This window comes from Pestalotiopsis fici (genome assembly GCF_000516985.1).
Source record: "Pestalotiopsis fici W106-1 unplaced genomic scaffold PFICI_Scf_2, whole genome shotgun sequence".
NCBI classification, from domain to species: domain Eukaryota; kingdom Fungi; phylum Ascomycota; class Sordariomycetes; order Amphisphaeriales; family Sporocadaceae; genus Pestalotiopsis; species Pestalotiopsis fici.
In genome coordinates, this window is record NW_006917092.1 from 2,597,119 (window position 1) to 2,615,609 (window position 18,491).

The 18,491-nt window shown below is 49.9% G+C and overlaps 5 protein-coding genes across 5 annotated transcripts; 4 read left to right on the top strand and 1 right to left on the bottom strand.

The window, feature by feature from the left end:
- Positions 1-860: 860 nt before the first annotated feature.
- PFICI_02992 (uncharacterized protein) lies at positions 861-2,459 on the bottom strand (the record flags this gene model as incomplete). Its single annotated transcript, XM_007831573.1, has 3 exons — positions 861-1,817; positions 1,984-2,134; positions 2,242-2,459. 3 exons carry the CDS (start codon positions 2,457-2,459, stop codon positions 861-863), a joined length of 1,326 nt encoding a protein of 441 aa, XP_007829764.1.
- A 939-nt stretch (positions 2,460-3,398) lies between these two features.
- Positions 3,399-4,758, top strand: PFICI_02993 (uncharacterized protein; the record flags this gene model as incomplete). Its single annotated transcript, XM_007831574.1, has 2 exons — positions 3,399-3,655; positions 3,726-4,758. The coding sequence occupies 2 exons, from the start codon at positions 3,399-3,401 to the stop codon at positions 4,756-4,758; spliced, it is 1,290 nt and encodes a 429-aa protein (XP_007829765.1).
- Positions 4,759-6,004: 1,246 nt separating this feature from the next.
- Positions 6,005-8,547, top strand: PFICI_02994 (uncharacterized protein; the record flags this gene model as incomplete). Its single annotated transcript, XM_007831575.1, has 2 exons — positions 6,005-7,708; positions 7,765-8,547. 2 exons carry the CDS (start codon positions 6,005-6,007, stop codon positions 8,545-8,547), a joined length of 2,487 nt encoding a protein of 828 aa, XP_007829766.1.
- A 602-nt stretch (positions 8,548-9,149) lies between these two features.
- PFICI_02995 (uncharacterized protein) lies at positions 9,150-10,587 on the top strand (the record flags this gene model as incomplete). Its single annotated transcript, XM_007831576.1, has 2 exons — positions 9,150-9,951; positions 10,019-10,587. 2 exons carry the CDS (start codon positions 9,150-9,152, stop codon positions 10,585-10,587), a joined length of 1,371 nt encoding a protein of 456 aa, XP_007829767.1.
- An 873-nt stretch (positions 10,588-11,460) lies between these two features.
- PFICI_02996 (uncharacterized protein) lies at positions 11,461-12,553 on the top strand (the record flags this gene model as incomplete). The annotated part of the gene is made up of 2 exons (XM_007831577.1): positions 11,461-11,466; positions 11,531-12,553. The coding sequence occupies 2 exons, from the start codon at positions 11,461-11,463 to the stop codon at positions 12,551-12,553; spliced, it is 1,029 nt and encodes a 342-aa protein (XP_007829768.1).
- Positions 12,554-18,491: the final 5,938 nt, after the last annotated feature.

An 18,491-nucleotide genomic window follows, 5' to 3' on the forward strand; every position in this document is an offset into this window, starting at 1 on the left:
ATATCAAAGTTCATCTCTTAATAATGTACATACTCACCTCTGATACATATTCCGACATGGCAATATTGCAGGCTTTGCAAAAGGTTGCAGAATGGAGGGAGGAGCGGCTCACCGATAATGATTGCGTTTCCTTTTGTTTGTTTTTGAGAGATACCATACACTATACCGGAGCCCAGACCTACCTGGTATGTACCATATAACGCGTAATGTTGTCAGATTCGCAATAGAATGATATCAAAACGACGTTCATGTTGGTTTGCATATTTTGTTTGATCTTCTTGAATCTTCGGGTGCGAACTGTATCAAGTCCCACCTGGCAATAATCTCAAATATAGGGTGGGGTCTTGAACAACCCTTTCTCAGTAAACCACACGTAGACTCAGAACAGCTTTGCCGGAAGCCATCTGTTCAGTGTCTACCTCTGCTTGTATTTCGCATATGTCTTCTCGAGCTCGCCACGTCGAGGTTCGAACCTCCCCTGGTGGCTCATTCCATTCACCGTAGTCTCCTCCATACAATGCTTTGTACAAGCTCGGCCAGACTGTCATCGTCGTCATCTTCTCTTCTTTTATATGTTGTACAAGTTCGTGGAGTGTGTTTTCTTCACGCTGCGGTTCCTTTTGTCTATTTTCTGAGTCTAAGACCTTAAAAGCGAGATACTTATAACGTTCGCGATCAGTAGATCTCATGCAAAAGATGAGAAGAATTAATGAGTGGAGCCTTGTATCCGGTTCCCCATGTTTGAAATTTATGAAGATTGCACAAGTGAGCGTATCAGGCACTACACAATTGGGAGTCAGCCAACTTCTCGTCTTTTTGGCTTTCAAAATGATTGAAGAGGCTTTGGTTCTTGCCTGATATTACGTACCGAGAAAGGCTCTTTTGTCTGGGATCCAGAAGTTTTCTGGATACGCAGCCGATATTTGCATGTTTGGATCAACTTTGATGAGGAGAGCTTGTTCATGGAGTTCGTCGATCCTCACAGAATCATCGTATGTGAGACGCTTTGGACACGACACAGCCGAGCGAGAAATGTACAATAATCGCGCATGGCTGAATTCGTAATCCTTGATTACCGAAATCTTGAGAAATGGTTCGTCGATTTCAGGGCCAGGGGGGATGGGTTGCCCCTCTTCGGGAATTCCTATGAGACGATCGGGAAACGACCTGACATGATGTCCAATCGTTTTCTTAACAGGAACGAAAATCCTAAAAGTACCAAATTCAGTTGATTCAGCCAATCCAATGTGCACCAGAAGTCCGTAGTCTTCATCTATTCGTAGACTTAAGCGGTCAAAGATGATTTCCCTGCTGCCGCCAATGGATATGTTGTAATTGACATCGCTCCACTGAGTTGTGAAGTTGTGAAATATGTTTGCGCAGCCGGCAAACTCAGCGGGGTGGGAAGCAAGTAGGCCATAGTGCTTTTGAGACTCTTTGTATGTTCTCAAAGAAGGTTGTATTGTCCAGGCAAAGATTGTGGGATCAGAACTGTTCTTGCAGATTTCTTCCTGTAATCTGATAAACGCCTTGTCGCCCTCCCCATAGATCATAGGCATGTTGACGTCAAAAAGTCCAAGGAGACAGTATGCCATGTCTTCGGTTCGCGCAGTCGTTCTGCGAGAGACCCATGACATGCGTTGTGCTACTGACAAATCATTCAGCCTTCCCTGATAGGCAATTAATGAAATCCCAGTAAAGGACTTGATTTTCTCTTGGAGATCAGTCCTTTTGCCGTAGTATCCCCAGTTTTGGTCGTAGAAATTGACTTCTCCTGGTGCGATGAGTTCTTGCAGAGTCCAGCCTCTAGTCCACCACTACAACAACATGTGTTAGCAATAGCCCATCAGGGTAGATAAATGAGTCCGAAGCAGCTCTTTCAAGTAATTTGTCTGAGCCTGCTCTCTTCGAGCACCAATTTAGGCAATGCTTGCTCATGAGACAACCCAGAAAAGGAGAGAGACGACATCGGAAGTTGCTTACACGACACTTCTGAAAGTCCTCAAGTCGTTGCTCGCCATTCGAGGGCAAGTCAGAGAGGAAGGCGTAGCAAATGGCTGACTTTTGGTACCACCTATACATTGAATTGATTGCTTCAGACAGCTCGGCGCTACTAGACTTGTCTATACAACAGCTGTATTTCTCATTATTAGCCAGATGCTTATGATTCATCGCACCTATCAATCATCCAGAATGTTACATATTCTAGAAGTCATAATCGCCAATTGAGAGATCACTCACGTGTCTACCCAAGCCCATTTCAAGCCCCGTTGGCGCGCCAGGTATACTGTCCAGTATATCTTGGAGAAACCCTTTTTCAGCCGTGCCGAAGCCAGATCCTTGAAGTCTTGGAAGCTGACTTCATCTTCTTCCCATGTATGTGACAGAATGGCGTACTGCATTTCGGGGCACTCATAATGAAACACGAGACTCAAATCGACGGTACTAATCAGCCACATCGTGTAATGATGATTTGGAGCGAACCTGCCGTGAAGTGTAAGATGAGGAAGCTGGAATTGGGCAACATACCCCGCGCGGTGAGATTCAGCCTTATGAATCTCCTGCAAGGCGACAGGCAGCGGAGTGCTGCTTGTGCGACGAACAAAGACCCGCGGTTCTGCCGGGATGAAGCTCTCAATGCATGTGATGAGACTTGGTAAGATCAATGGAAGTGCCAGTGTTGATATTTTATGAAAGATGCGCTTGATGCCGCCTGTGCTCAGCCAATTCTTCAGCATCTGCAATATGCGCGGGATAGTGAGAGTATTGCCTGATAGCTTATCCCATCACTTCTTGATTACCATTTCTTATCGCCATGCTCACCTCTGCTGCCTTGCTATAATCCCCCCCGGAGCTCAGAGTGTCGCCTATCGACATCTTCGGGTACTTTGTCGCTTTTGTAGTGGTGAGCTTACTTGAGAGGCTCAGCTGTATGTGAAAATGAGGGGCTTCATTCTAAGAAAACACAGTTCACAATGATGATGGTAGGATTGTCCACGATAATGTATATCAAGCAGACAAATCTTGAAATCCAGGAGATGCAAAAACTATGTCGAATAACGTTTCCGGCAAATGGAGATGTACGTTCCGTACCACATTGCCTTGATGCACCCAAAACCACACAGCTTTAGCGACCTCGGGAGTCGAGCGCGCTGGAGACGGCCGAGTGGGGTCCCGCCTCAGCACTGACACTGCGCCTGCCATCTGCCGTCTTTAATGAACGAACCGACTGGAACCTTGGTGCAATCAAAACAATTGGTCCACTCTTTCTAGTCAACTCGGATCATATCGGAGACTGATATCACGACTTTGAGTAATTCGATTTATTCCAAAGAGTTGAACAGCGACCTAAAAGTTCTAACAAGCCGTGTCAAGGTGTCAACCCCTTTCTCACCACCATGAGTGCTTCATATGCGCGACTCGCGTCCACCGGAGCCAGACTCCCAGGACTCGCATCGTGGCCCCGCACAGGCTCGCGGTCCAATGCCACCAGTTGTTGCAAGAGTGTCATATCCGGACAACGGAGCATACAGACATTTAGGCGCCCCGACGTGCGAAGTCATGTAACCGATCAATCCATTTATGCTCAAGCGGGATACCGGAAATATAGCCTGGGCAGCAAGGGAAAGGTGCCGCCTTTTGCCTTTGCATTTGAGTGAGTTATGCACCGAGTGCCTGCTCATCTCTTTATCTATGAATGCAGTGTACTGATTGATCAACGGCAGCATTGACGGTGTCTTGCTTCACGTCGCAAAGCCCATTCCAGGGGCCACGGAGACGCTCAAGTATCTCCAGAAGAACAACATCCCATTCATCCTACTGACCAATGGTGGAGGAAAACATGAGAAGGATCGCGTTGCCCAGCTCAGCGAGAAGCTTGACGTTGAACTGTCGACGGATAATTTTGTGCAGTCGCATACGCCGTTCCAGGAGCTTGTGCACGGCAACGAGGGACTCGGGGACAAGAATATCCTCATCACGGGCTCGGACGCAGCCAAGTCGCGGACCATTGCCGAGGCGTATGGGTTCAAGAACGTCATTACCCCGGCAGATATTCTGACCGCTCACCCGACCATTTGGCCGTTTGAGCCGCTAATGGAGGAATTGTACGCTGCGACCTCACGGCCTTTGCCCACGGCGCAGCCAAAAATTGACGCCATGTTTGTGTTCAACGACCCGCGCGATTGGGCTTTAGACATTCAAATCATTACGGATCTGCTCCTCTCGGAGAAGGGTGTGCTCGGGACTTATTCGCCCAAGAACGGCCAGGCCAGTCTTCCCAACGGCGGCTGGCAGAGTGATGGCCAACCTCCTCTGTTCTTCTCAAACCCGGATCTATTTTGGAGTGCAGCTTATCATCACCCACGTTTTGGCCAGGGAGCTTTCCAGGCCGCCATGGCAGGCATCTGGCGGGAGATCACAAACGGCGAAGAGCTGCAGCGTACCGTCATTGGCAAGCCCTATAAACAGACCTACCGATACGCAGAGCGTGTGCTAAATAGCCATCGTGCGCAAGTGCTGGGTCAAAGCAGCATAGAGCCACTGGGCAGGGTCTACATGGTGGGCGACAATCCCGAAAGCGATATCAGGGGCGCCAATGACTTTAAAAGTCCTGATGGCACGAGTTGGGAGTCGGTCTTGGTGCGGACTGGCGTCTGGAGCGCTGAACGAGGCGAGCCCAGACATCGCCCAAAGATGATTGTTGATGATGTCGCCGCGGCAGTGGATTGGGCACTCAAGCAGGAGGGGTGGCGGTAAATCCCAGCCTAGTTATCGGGTCAGGGCACCGGATGATGTTTTACAATACCCCATAGTTAATTCTTTTGACGCAGTCTCTGGTACATAGTGCATCCGAGGAAGCTATAATCAAATGAGGTTTACATATACCTGACGATTTGCGTGTCCCCATGGTATATAGCAACACTACCTACTGGGTCAAGGTTGAGGCGACGGAGTTCGGTCGTTGTAAAGGAACGAAATCCCCCCGACTACCGGTTTTGGGCGACGCTAAGACTCAAAGTCTCAGTCTCAACTAGCGTTACGTCACTTCTATGTTTGTGTTCTGTTTAAATTGTAGTCAGTGAGAAGGACTTTTCTTGTTTGTCGTGTATCACAAGCTCCTTTGTTCTGTCCTTCTGTCTTGGTCAATATTGACGGACGTGTCCACATTGAGAGCACGCTTGAGCATCTGGCAAACATACAGCACTCCAAAGAAACGCGTAGAATCACACAAGAGATTAAGCGTCATACCCTTCTGGGAAGGACAGCGGCGGCTACAGACCTCCTGGCGGCTGGAAGAAGCCCCATTAGTGTCTTTCGTTAGCGCACCGGCGTCCTTACCAGCGCCCCGCCAAATGCCCATATCAGCGGATTTATTAGCTGGAACCACCTCTCCGTCTCGGCGGCTCCCAACCCACAAAAACCAACCCACACAAACCGAACGAGGAGGGGGATCGAATCTCTTATCGGATTAGAAGAACCCCGCGGACGACCAACACCCAGAAGGACTTCGTGGCCGTATTTCTGTTATCTACGTAGCGCAGTCCTTCATCAAAAGGGGTCCCGGTTCGGTGGCGTGAACAAACAGATCGCCGTCGGTCTAATGTACTGAGTGCTCAGGTCCTGAACCAGTTATAGCTCCGCTTTACTTCTTACTACCTGCCTGCCTACCCTTATCTCGTCCCTTGCGCGCGCGCGCGCCCTGCCCTTGTTCTTGTTCCATATCGTGCCAGACAGAGCTGGGTAGATACGACCACTTGCCTATCTGATCATCCATCATCGTCATGTCCAACCCAACGACCCCGACGCCTGGGGCACAGCCTCTGAGATCTGCCCTCAAGACCGAGGACGATCACGAACGGACCCCTCCTCTCAAAGGTTGGTCATATGCTTGATCTTTTTCTCTTTCACTCCTTCTTTCCCTCCATCATTCTCCAAGTTGTAGCAGAAGCTTGCGCTCTAGCATTGTACATGAGTGTGTGCCTTGCACCAAGAGTTGTAGACAATGGCTGGCTTTGACACATTGGAGGTCAATCATCTTGTTGGCAAGATGGATGGATATCGAGTTGGCGCCAATGGCTATTGTTCACCGCCACAGACTCCTCCTGACACCTCATACCTCGGCTGTGTTGAGTGTGAATCGTGCTGGTCATCAAACACTCCTTGGGTGCAATCAGCTCATGAAGCCGCTCATAGCCATCATGACTTCGTCTTGACGCCATCCACTGACCCAGATATAGCCGTACAAATTGAGGAGCCAGAACAGGAAGCATTGGAGGAAAGTCATCATAGGAAGCAGTTTTCTGCAGGTGTTGGCAAACGACTCAGCGGACGTCCACCTATCATTGGTGCTAACTCCTCTAGGACGTCCCTCTTGAGCCAGAGCAGCCTCGAGCCTCTGGCCAGCCTAGCGAGCAATCAATCTTCTATTCAAGGCCAAGCTGATCCTGATGCATCCGGTGTGCACCACCACCATCAACACCTGAGCCAGAGGCTTGTTGCCCAGGTTGCTGAATGGCTAGAGTCCGAGCGGGTTAAGAAGGGCAACAGGAAGTCAAGACGGTCTCGTTACGGACGTCACAGGCATGCGCCAACCGACGAAGAGGCTGTTGACCAATCTGCATCATCAGCCGCAGCGCCAGTGGAATCCACGCCCAAGCACAACAGATCTTACTCAATCGATTCGCAAAACAGCGATATCTCACTGGATAGATTGCAAAAGATCCTCGATGATAGCATGAGTGCTCTTGGACTCAGCTCTGTGCCACACTATATCCCTCGTTCACACAGCAAGAAGGCACACAAGAAACGTTCCTTGTTTCACTTGCACCGAACCGCCTCCTCAGACACAGAGTTCCACGACGGAGACGTCCTTGTGCCCAAGTGCGATGCCTGGTTGGATAACTCCAAAACCATGAGCTATGGAGGCGGAAAGGCTGCAGACGATGAAGTGTCAATCTCAAGTCGCAAGGAGGAAAAGGAGCGGAAGGCGTGGGTAAAGTTCAAGAACGAGATCATCCGCATCACGCATACGCTCAGAATCAAAGGCTGGAGGCGTGTGCCCCTGGATAGTGGCGACAACATCGATGTGCAACGTCTCAGCGGTGCCCTTACCAATGCTGTATACGTTGTGTCCCCTCCGAAGGATTTGGCGGAGAAGACGGAGCCCGGAAAGAAAGCACCGGCGAAATTGTTGCTCAGAGTATACGGACCACAGGTTGAAAATATTATTGACCGCGAGAACGAGTTGAGCGTACTTCGTCGCCTTGCTAGGAAGAAGATTGGCCCGCGCATGCTGGGAACATTTGAAAATGGCCGCTTCGAGCAATATTTCAACGCAATCACCCTCACAGCAGCGCTCATTCGTGATCCTGAGACGTCCAAACAGATAGCAAAGCGGATGAGGGAGCTGCATGACGGTGTAGAGGTCCTGGATGAGGAGAGGGAAGCCGGCCCAGGTACATTCAAAGCTTGGGACTCGTGGATCGAAAATGTCGAGAAAGCCATTACATACTTGGACGAGAAAATCCTGTCTGGGGATCCAGGCCCGATCCGGGGTCCCGCAGATTCCTGGAAGAAACGCGGTCTTGTATTGGGCGTTGAGTGGCCAAAGTTCAAGGAAACGTACATGAAGTATCGAGAAAAGGTGGAGGCTTATTACGGCGGCTCGCAGGGAGTCAAAGACCAACTCGTCTTTGCTCACAGTGATGTAAGCTTTGCAGAAAATACTGGGGATAAGAAACGGTTCAAGCTGACACATTTCAGACTCAATACGGAAACATCTTGCGTATTCAGTTGGACGATCAAAAGTCGCCTCTACTGCAGCCCCATAATGAGCATAAACAACTCATCGTCATTGACTTTGAATACGCAGCCGCCAACACGAGAGGGCTCGAATTTGCCAACCACTTTACCGAATGGACTTACAACTACCACGATGCCTCGAAGCCTTATGCATGCAATACTGCAGCGTATCCGACCCCAGACGAGCAGCGGCGTTTCCTCAAAGCATACGTTGACCATCGACCAGAGTTTCCTCACTCAGGCTCTACGCCCAATCTCAGACCACTTGACAGTCCTTCCACGGAGATTCCAGGGATCTCTGTAGGTGCGTCACACATGGCTGGGTCGACCAGCTCGATTACAGACTTTATGCTAGATGCACGAGCACCTCCTGGAGGATGGAAGGAGAATGAGAAACGTCAAACGGAGCAGACGGAGAAGCAAGTCGAGCAATTAATGGAAGAGACCCGACTCTGGCGTGTTGCAAGCAGTGCATTCTGGGTAGCTTGGGGTCTTATGCAGACGAATACTGAGAGTCTGCAAGAGTCAGATAAGGCAGCCCAGGAGCCACAAATCGAAGGTGCTCAGCCTGCGTCCATCGCAGCCCCGGAGGAGTCAGGCGGCGAATCCGATGAGTTTGACTACCTTGCGTATACCCAGGACCGAGCCTTGTTCTTCTGGGGCGACTGTATTCAGATGGGCCTGGCCAAGTTGGAAGACTTTCCTGAGGATGTGCGTGCAAAGATCAAGTTTGTGGAGTACTAGGACAGAGCGACGTACTACACAGAGACGAGTCGTGGAAAATAAAAGAAAAGAAAAAAGACTTGGTGCACAGTGTGGTGAATCTAGCCATCGTAATCAATAAATAACCATTAATAATGAAGTTCCAATGAAATAACATCAAGGTGTACTTTGTCACCGGACCTAGAGGACAATTAGTGCCAGCTGGCAGATGATGCGATTTCTATGGTGAAGCCAGCTCTCCCCAGTTGTCAAAGATAACGATAAGTCCAAGCGCCACAATCGCCCTTTGTTGTGGCTAATGATACTACTGAACATCAACATCAGTCTCGCCAATTGCCATTCGCATAATAATCTTTGCAATTTTCTCACACGGATCATGAGAAGTCCTTAATCGTCTCATATTGACTAATTGTCAGCGGTTTATGCTTTCTGCCATATTTAAATATGCGCATATCAACAACAAAAGTAGTGAATCTGCAAACGTTGAATGATTGATCGACTGGGATTCGGGGGTGGATACATCACGCCGTGACAGAAACGAGAACTGCAGGTGACAGCGCCGACGGGTGTATGGTGTCGTCCTTGATTTGGCCGCTGGACTCTTTGACGATTTTTCATTCGACATGGCAGATAGTGAGGACAATGCAAGCGATGGAGTCCAGGATGTGGCGATGGCGGATGCCGACCTGAGCACAGAGCCCACCAATGGTCCGCAGGGTGATGCAGCTATCCTGAGGTCGGTCGAGCAACCAAACAGCGCGCACACCTCATTTTCTTTCGAGATCAAACCGGACCCTGATGCCGGCAGACTTCCAGCTTCATCACCAGCGGCCAGCACAACCAGCAAAATGGCCAAGTCCGCGACCAAAAAGAAGGGCACCGCAGCCACCAAGAAAGGCCCCAAGAAGCCCAAGTCGGCAAAGTCCAAGGCTCCGAAGAAGGATAATTCTACAGTTGCAGATGGTGATGACAATGATAACAGCAGCTCAGACGATGAAATCGACAATGGTCCGTACTGCCTCTGCCGTGGCCCGGATGACCACAGGTGGATGATAAGTTGCGACGCGTGTGAAGACTGGTTCCACGGCGAGTGCGTCAATATCAAGAAGGAGCTGGGAGAAAAGCTCATTGAGCGCTTCGTTTGCCCCAACTGCACTGATGGCAAGCTCAACTACACAAAATACAAGAAGACGTGCTCGCTCGCCGGTTGCACCAACCCTGCCCGCCTGTACGGCAAGAAGGAGACGCGGTCCGTCTTTTGCTGCAACGAGCACTGCGACGCCTGGTGGGTTTCCATGGTTGTGTCCTTGCCCACCAAGGCAGCGTCCAGGAAGGCGCTCGAAGTCCTGACGCAGGAGGACTTTATGGGTCTACTCACATCAACTGCTGATCGGGGTGGTTGGAAGCTGGGAGACAAGCCATTTGGTAAGCTCTTCCTCCATGAACACATTCGGTGCTCCACGACAAAGCTAACTCTCTTACTTCTACAAAGGCAATATTCAGGGTCTTTGGGTTAACGGTCTACCCACACAGCCCGGTGTTCTCAGCGACGAGGACCAGGCGTTTCTACAGAACTCGGCAGCAGAGCGCCTCGCTCTCGGCAATGAAATCGTGGTCTACAAGAAAATGATGCAGCTCATAGATTGGGCCAATCAGCGACGACAGGCTGCGATCGAGGCAAAGGAGTTTACCAAGGACAGTTGTGGCTATGACTACCGGCTTGATGTTGTCTCTGTCCGGCACGCATTCGCAGCCTGGCTCGACTCGGCCGAGGGACAAGCAACCTTTACGGCTGGCAAGCTTGAGGCGCCACCTGCCGAGGCCACGGGCGAGGACAGTGGCAGCGGCTCTCTGGCCACACGCGGCATGTGTGAGAAGAAGAGGTGCAAGGCGCACAATGGCTGGTATAAAATACTTACCACGGCGGTCCGAAACCAAGTGAAAGAAACGACGACGGCTGCCGCTGATAAGCTCGAGGCTGAAGAGGTTCTGCGACAGGCAGCTGAAAACAGATTCGAGAGACAGCAGCTGGAGAACAACTGGGTCCAGGTCATTCAATGAGACTATCGGTCAGTTCGTCATGACAACGATGGCGGCGGTGACTGATCGGTTGTATGGGCTGATGAAGTGCTCTACTTACAAACTGGCTCTTTTCATATGCCTGGGCCTGGATGTGGTTACATGTTTAGTATCACTCAATTGATGAAGAAGTATGATACAGTCTATGCGTTTCTGCCATTCCCAACAAGTGATTAGGGGAGTCCCCATAGATGATAGCATGTTTCCCAAGGCCAAACTTGGTTTTTGCAAGAAGCATCAATGATACTCGACGTCTTCTTGGTCTGCCCTCTCCCAAAGCCATAGATTCCTTTCCATTAAATCTACACTCCGAACAAATTCGTCTGCAGTGCATCATTCTCCCTGAGTTCGTGATTCGAGTTCCTTCCTGTGTTCTTTCCTTGACACCTCATCACTTGACCGAGTGACGCTCCTTCCTTCCTTCTTTCTTTCATTGCCACTTCGTCCAATTCACAAAACTACGCACTTACCCTCTTCTGCACACAAGAACCAAATTAAAAACCTATTTCCATTCGCTGACTGTGAATAACCCATCAAACTCGCGACAACAACACTCTGATTCACCCCCTTCCCAACAACCAACCAGTGGTTACTACAACTCACTCCCAGAGGTATCAATACCCATCTGCATCTTCAGAACTCCCCATCTTTCTTTCCTGTCAACCCAACAAATCCTACTCACATAGGCAACTGTTGACATAGGAGTCTAGTCACCAACCTTTCTTCCTCCCCTACCTACTCATCACAACTCCCACAAGTATCTTCACCCATCCACGTATTCAAATTCTTCATCATCCTCTTTATCTACTCCATCAAACCCTACCAGCAGACAACAATCACGCACAAGTCTACAAGATGCAGGTAAGTCTACAACCCTTGCTACGGAAACTCGTTGAGATCGTCTTGGCTAACCCAGCTTATACAGTTCTTGATTGCCTTGTTCGCCTTCCTGCCGCTGGCAGTTCTCGGCTTTCCCCTCCATCCGTCCAGCAGCAACGAGACTCTTTGGGCCAGCGCCAGCGCTTCCGACACCGGCTTGATGCGTCCATCGTATCTCACGGTCACCATGAATGGACTGCCGACAACCCTCTCTACTCTGACCACTTCCAGCTCCCTGAACTTGGGCCACACCCAGCCGTCCAGAGACCATGAATCGCCAGCCATTACCATCGTCATCGACCAGATCCGAGATGCCGCTCCTGTCAAAACTGTCACCGAGTCTGGCCAATCTGATCTATTCACTTTTGTGTCTTTCTCTTCCACTTCTTCTGTCGACGCTCCTTCCACGACCGAGGCCACTCTTTCCAGCTTCACCACGCCCACAGCATCTGCTACCTTCCCCAAGGCAAACGGCTTACAGTGCAGCGACCGCAATTGCTTCATGTACTGTGAATGCTCCAATGAGGGCATTGTCTCGTGTGCCGCTCCCCCGCTGGAGAATAGACAGTGCGAAACAAACTGCGAGTGTGTGCCAGCACCCGTGCCGAGCGTGACTGGCGATGTACAGCCGCATGAGCGCGTGGTCTGGTCGACTACTACCTCGTGCAACACAAACCTGCAGATTTGCGTGGCCAAGGCAACAGCATCAATCACAGACTCGATGACACTCCCATTCACCACTCCCGGCTCATGCAATGGCGACCTGGAGGTTTGCATGGCCAAGAAGACAAACTCAGTTACAGGGTCCATGACACTTCCATTCACCACTCCGGCTTCAACCTCCGATACCGACTCAATGATGCTTTCATTCACCACTCCCAGCATAAGCGGAGCCACAGACACCGTGACTCTCCCTACTACCACGCCTAGAGGAAATGCCGCTCCAACGATGCTGCTTGCAGAGTCCTCCACTACGCGTGATCTACCTTGGGAGTCGACTATTCCCCAGAGCCCTCCTCATCTCAATGAGACTTCTGGAGAGGTTCCTTCTGAATTTGTCGCACTTTAAGGAGACATTGTCCATTCGATTGGAAGCTGTCGAGCTTGAGACTCATTTAACAGACAGAAAATGTGGCTCTGATCTCCGAAATTCTGCATCTGCCTTTGATAGAGAAAGAAGAGAAGGTATGCGTAAGTAGGCGGAATTTGCTGCGGTCACTGGCTGGGCTTCCGTGGAGAAGGACGGCTAAACCCCCTCGCAAAAGTCTTTCTTTTAGAGGCCAGTGATGCGTTCAGCATTTGAGAAGTTAACATATGCGATGACTTTTTGCGTTGTGCCGTGAGGCCAAATTCGCATTCGCTATTCAACATTGTCTTGGGCATCTCTATGAGCCCCTAGTTACACAATTTCTATTGCTTTAAACGCCTGATATTGGTCCTCTCGTGGTTTGTTGTTGTGTTTCCAAATGTGCATGTCTACTCAGTTGAGCCCTCTCTTGGTGCTCGTGCCATGAGAATATATCCTCGGCATCTTCAAATTGGTCTCTTTCCATTTAGTTGCCGCTTTTATTGCACGTGACTTGTTGTATGGAATCTTTGCATATCTCAGTCATCACCACCATCAGCGAGCATCATTCTCTTAGTAAGTGTATCGTTATACTGTCTATAATGCAGCTCCTAAGGTGTCACGGACCGGATCGGAGGCAGGAGGTTTTTACACGACAACCCTGTGCTTGTCATTTTGTTATTGCATCGAATCGTGCTAGTATTGTGACACAAACCTCTTGCTCGGTATTCAAAGTACTCGGGTAGGAGAACATACTTTGAGTTTTCCCGTTGCTCCTTGCTATCCCCCGCTGTCAGCTATCAAACAGATTTGCGCTCGTCTGATGGCGATCTTGAAACACCAAAGTTGGGATGTTCTATTTTTCACACCCACACTTTGTTTCTTGAAACGTGACCATGATTACCAGCATTGCTGTCGCAGCGGCGGGCAGGGGGTGCACAATCTCGAAACGGCCAAAATCAGACAGGGTAGTCCCCTTTCCCCTTCTGGGGGTTTGTCACCCCCAACCCAAGCCCTGGAACTGACATCATGGGGAGAGAGCAAAGATGAATAAACAGGCCTCTCTCTATAATATCCAAAGTACGTACCCGAACCCAGGAATAGCTGCTTGGGCCCAACCGTGGTCAGAATGGAGAGATCTCAAACCAATTTTCAACAAGGCTACGAGACCAAGCTTTTTTTTTCTTGTGCCCCCCTTACCCATCACCCCCTTGGGGGATCCTCACCCCCCAACGACAGGCAGTGGCTCCTTGATCAGGCTGAACCCTTAGCATCCCTGGAACCTGGGCTCTTGCAGCGCCTATACGTACCGGCAGACAGCACTGGAGAAATACATGTTAGACCCCCCATGCCTCTTCTCTAACACGGACTTGAGGCTCTATTGAAAGCTTAAAAATTGACTGCCATAAAAAAAAGAACCATTTTATCATTTATTATTATTATTTTCTGCCAGCAACAAATTCACAACCCTCAACATTGATCTATTCTTGGATATATCATCCGTTCTTTTCTCTTTGCTTTATCTTGTCATGCACGATCGTGGAAAGTACGACATGGTATGTGCGTTATGTGTATGATGTCGCTCCCCCACGCTCTTCCAATTAAAGGAGAAGGGGAAAAAAGTACCCGAGACAGGATACGTGGGAAAGAGTGACGACAACTGAGAGAAACAAGAAGGAATATTCCTCAAATGACACATGCAGGATAAGAAGGAAAGAAAGAAAAAAAAAACGTGATATTGATTAAACTTTGTATGGCCCAGAAAAGAAAAGCAACAAATGCACGACAGTCATAGAGAAAAAAAAAACACGAAAATCCCACATGGCTAGCCACAAGGATTGAGATGAACTGCCGCTCCAAAGGAAAACTTTATTATATTATTTACTGCTTTGCCAATTTCCTTTGTGCCTTGCGGGCAGCGTGTTAACTATTTGATAAGCATCCCTTGCCTTATTGGTGCTTCGTACTCGCTTGAAAAATAATGTCGATGTCATTTGTGCCAAGGGGAAGGAAAGATACAAGTATACAAGAGTAACTATGCTCGTGTTCACGATCTCGGGTGTCTACAAAGCAAAAATACCTTTTGAGCAAATGACGGAAAAGAACAATTTGCAATAAAACATGATATTAATCCTAAATCCTGGCTCAAATCAAATTTCCTACTACTTTGTATACCCACACACTGAATCGACATTTTGTGAATTATTCCGTTTACCAGTGCTGCGATATTTTATTTGCTGGCATGAGTCGTTTAGGTACAAGAGATTTCTAACTCTCATGTAACACATCAAAAAAACTGGGGAGCATTGCTTACTGCATACCAAGTACAATACTATGAATGTACTCCATGGGCCCGGGTCTGGTGGCTGGCCAGAACTTCTTCCTTTTTTGCCATGTGGAAACGTGATTTACATAGTATATGCAACTAGTATCCCGAAACTTTCTAGTATCTACTATTCTGCCCAACCCCATCCACCCGAATCCTAAATTTGTATAAGTGACAAACGGGAGGGTAATGATTGTCTGGCGATCCTTGATTCAGCCCGGCAAAAAGAAAAAGAGGTATTATCAATAGTAATTCTTATTTGACCCTGCCATGGTTGATGCGCATCGCTGACCTACACAATAGGTAAGAATAGTGTACAGAGATTTGCATCGCCCCTGGTCCGGGAAGATCTACTGCCGTGATTGACGAAACGCGATGCAAAACTCCAAAGCCTCCACAACCAATCCACTGTGGGAATTTCCCCAGTCGCCCAAAGAAAATGGAAAAACCAGTTCCTTATTCCGGCCTGTAGCCTCCTAAGGCGCACACATGTAATATGATTTGCTCATGGTAGTCACAAAGTCACACAGGACTATTATAGTTCATGGTGGGAATGCACATGTCAGCAGCACGTTACTGGGTTCGCGACCAGGGTAAGAGAGGCTCGCTTACACTGGGCTCGGAGCCTAGCGATTATTAGTGTAGCGCTGGCACAAGCGAATCTGTCGCCTCGACGGCCGGTGGGCGCAATGTTTCTTTCGCATCTCGATATCATTTCATGGCAGGCCAGGAAAAAGCGGCTTGTTTCGAGATGATTGTCGACTCATGAAGAGACTGTCTGCCTCTCATGCCATTTGCAAAACGGAAACAAGTCCGATCCCTGCATTGTTGGCTGTTGAGCAAACGACTACAAACCATCGCGCCCGACAAAGACCACAGCGGATATGAGAGGAGATCCGCGTGGGACATATTCGCGCAGAGCCGCTCATGCAGTAGCTCTCGAGTTAGCGGGCACTAGGACAGGCATGCACTGGGTGCTGCCAGGCTGCGTGGTGATGATGACGATGGTATGCCCACAATTTAGTTTGTGTGCAAAAGACTTGCTTCCAAGGGTCTTGGGAATGATGGGCGTCCAGGATGCCAGAAACCCACGCCCCCGTGGAGGACTACCGCCAAGACAGGAAATGATTCGATCTGGCCGAGATCCAGGCTTAGCTGAGAGCCTCCGAATGATATCTCGGAGCCCCGGACTATGCGCCTCTCCCCTTAGCGGACATTGCCCCAGGGGAGGTGGCTGAGATCAATCTGTCTTGATTGTGTGTGAAAACGGTATACAGGTTCACGAAGTGCTGACCAGATCAGCTCTAGCTCTAGCTCTGGAAGGAATGGAAGAAGGGACGGGAATGGGAGATTTTTGCGCTACACAAGCGCGGCCAGGCGTTTATTGGAGGTTTCCCGTTCAAGAGAGCGCCCACTGGCTATCTAGGCCGGTAGGAGAGTAGCAGGATAGATAGTTTGATATAGTGAAACGCATCGTCGCGCAACCGTGAGCTTCTGGCGTCCTTTCCTCTCGGAAGCGAGTGGGGGCAAAGGACAACGCGGGTCCCGCGTTGGGCTTCTTTCGGCCCCATCTCGTCCGTGTGTCCGTGGGAATGATGTGCGTTCCCGTTGCAGACGGGCAGATCTTGGAGAGAAGGACGCCAAGGTGATCTGGCTTGAGTGGCTCGTGGGATGTGGCAGAGGCTAGAGCTGGCGCGAACTCTATTTCTACCACGCTCATTTCTGCAGATCTCCCATTCCTTTGGTGGGTAATGGCCTCGACTCGAGTGAGCTGGTCATGACCCTACCTAGCACACCGCCAGCGTCGCCGCCTCCTCATTAGGAGGACCCTGGACTTACGCGGCCCAATCAGCCAAGCACTGCCCAAAGGAGACTATCGCTGCCGGCACTTGGTATGCCGTTGCGCTTGTGATTGCGGGTTTTTCGACTGCACCTTTCTTTGTATGGCCAAGCCTTGAGTGCGATCCGAACGAGAAACCGAGAGGCGGAAGGAAGAAATGACACTATCCGCTGGTGATCTCAATATTGGGCAGACCAGGGAGAGGATGGATCAGATCAGGTGCGACCCCAAGCACAGGCGCTGACTGCGCCATGTGTGTCAGTCAGTGAACAGCCATGGGGCAGTGGTGAGTGAGACATCGGTTGCGACCTCAAGCACATCGCTGCAGTTTTCTGTTTGCACTTCTGCGCGCCATGTACGGAAAAGAAGCGAATCTAGCATTTCTTTCAAGAATATGCGCTGCGAGGCGTATCCTTATTGGCCCACGAATCAATTCTCAGCCCAGGAAACCGGGGGAGTTGGTTTTGCTTTTTTGGCTCCCCAATGATATAAGGTTGTGATCAATCTAGGGGTCGTCCGGGGACGGATTCTTTGCAGGGATTTATTTGGAGGCTGCATCCGGGGGTCTTTTAACCACGCGGCGGCTGCGGAAGCAAAACCTTCTTCTCACTGCATGCGGAAAAGGTAATGTAAATTCCTCTTGTCTTTGAGAGGAACATGGGGAAAAGGGTGAGACTTTGCCAGGGGATAACCCGACACGCCTCTGCATGTGCAATTCATTCCCATCTGCGTAACGCCAGAACGCCAACTCGTAGCGAGTGCATTCTTGGCCCTAGGATAAACGCTGTCAGCCACGCCGCGTATCAAGGAGAGGTATTCGAGGTATGCGCCACGGCACCTGCAGCCCCTTTGGGTGCATCAACCACCCTACGAAGATGCAGGAGACGCAGGTACACAACTTGCAGAACTCCCTCCATCCCTCCCTCTCTTCACGACAAATACGGACTTTGTCCGATGTCGAAGCCTTCGTACCTGATACGCGGGGATGGTTTCTCAAAGTGTATTCCCCCGGGGGGGCCTGACAATGTCGCCCTCTCTTTTCTTTCTCCCGCGTCCCAGGTGCTCCGTCCTCAGTTCGGACGAAGATGATATCCCGGGGGTCGAAGAGAGAGGGTAAAAATAGAGTAGAAACGTAGTGGCTGCTCATCTGAACTCACCACTTGTCAATGGTGAAGCTGCAACCCACCAGTGTTTCTTGTGTGGTTATTTTGGAAGCATCTAAATTTGGGCAGCTCTTGTCACGTTCTTTCTGGATCGGTGCTCTGGTCTAGGCCAGGTCGGTTCAGAACATGAGATGAAACGCGGCGAATGATGAGAAAGAAGTTCAAGACCGCGGGGTCCGAGTAGAATACCTACACAAACAATGGCGTGATGACTTCTCTCCCCCATTTTGATGTTGGAGGTGGAAGATGGAACTGAAGCGGAATATCGGCACCTGGCCATTTGCGCCCTGTTGCCACAATGCCGCTGTAACAACAGTGTACGGATATATTGTAATAAAGAAAGAAATTTGTCGGCTGGCTGCATATCCGCGTCCCTTTAATGCAGGGGTTTGCCCCCATTCAAAGGTTATAGGTCTTGCCAATATTCGCACTTGTCTGCAAGCAATAAGTCGAGGGGGCAACAAGTGCGTGTGGCAGCAGCAGCAGCAGCCGCCGCCTCCAGACGACGGGGGAAATGGGCCGTCATTATCGCTTCGCATGCATGTATGGCGTGAGGGTGTCGTGTCTCGTGGGGAAAGGACTTGGACGCATGCTGGGCAAGTATAACCACCA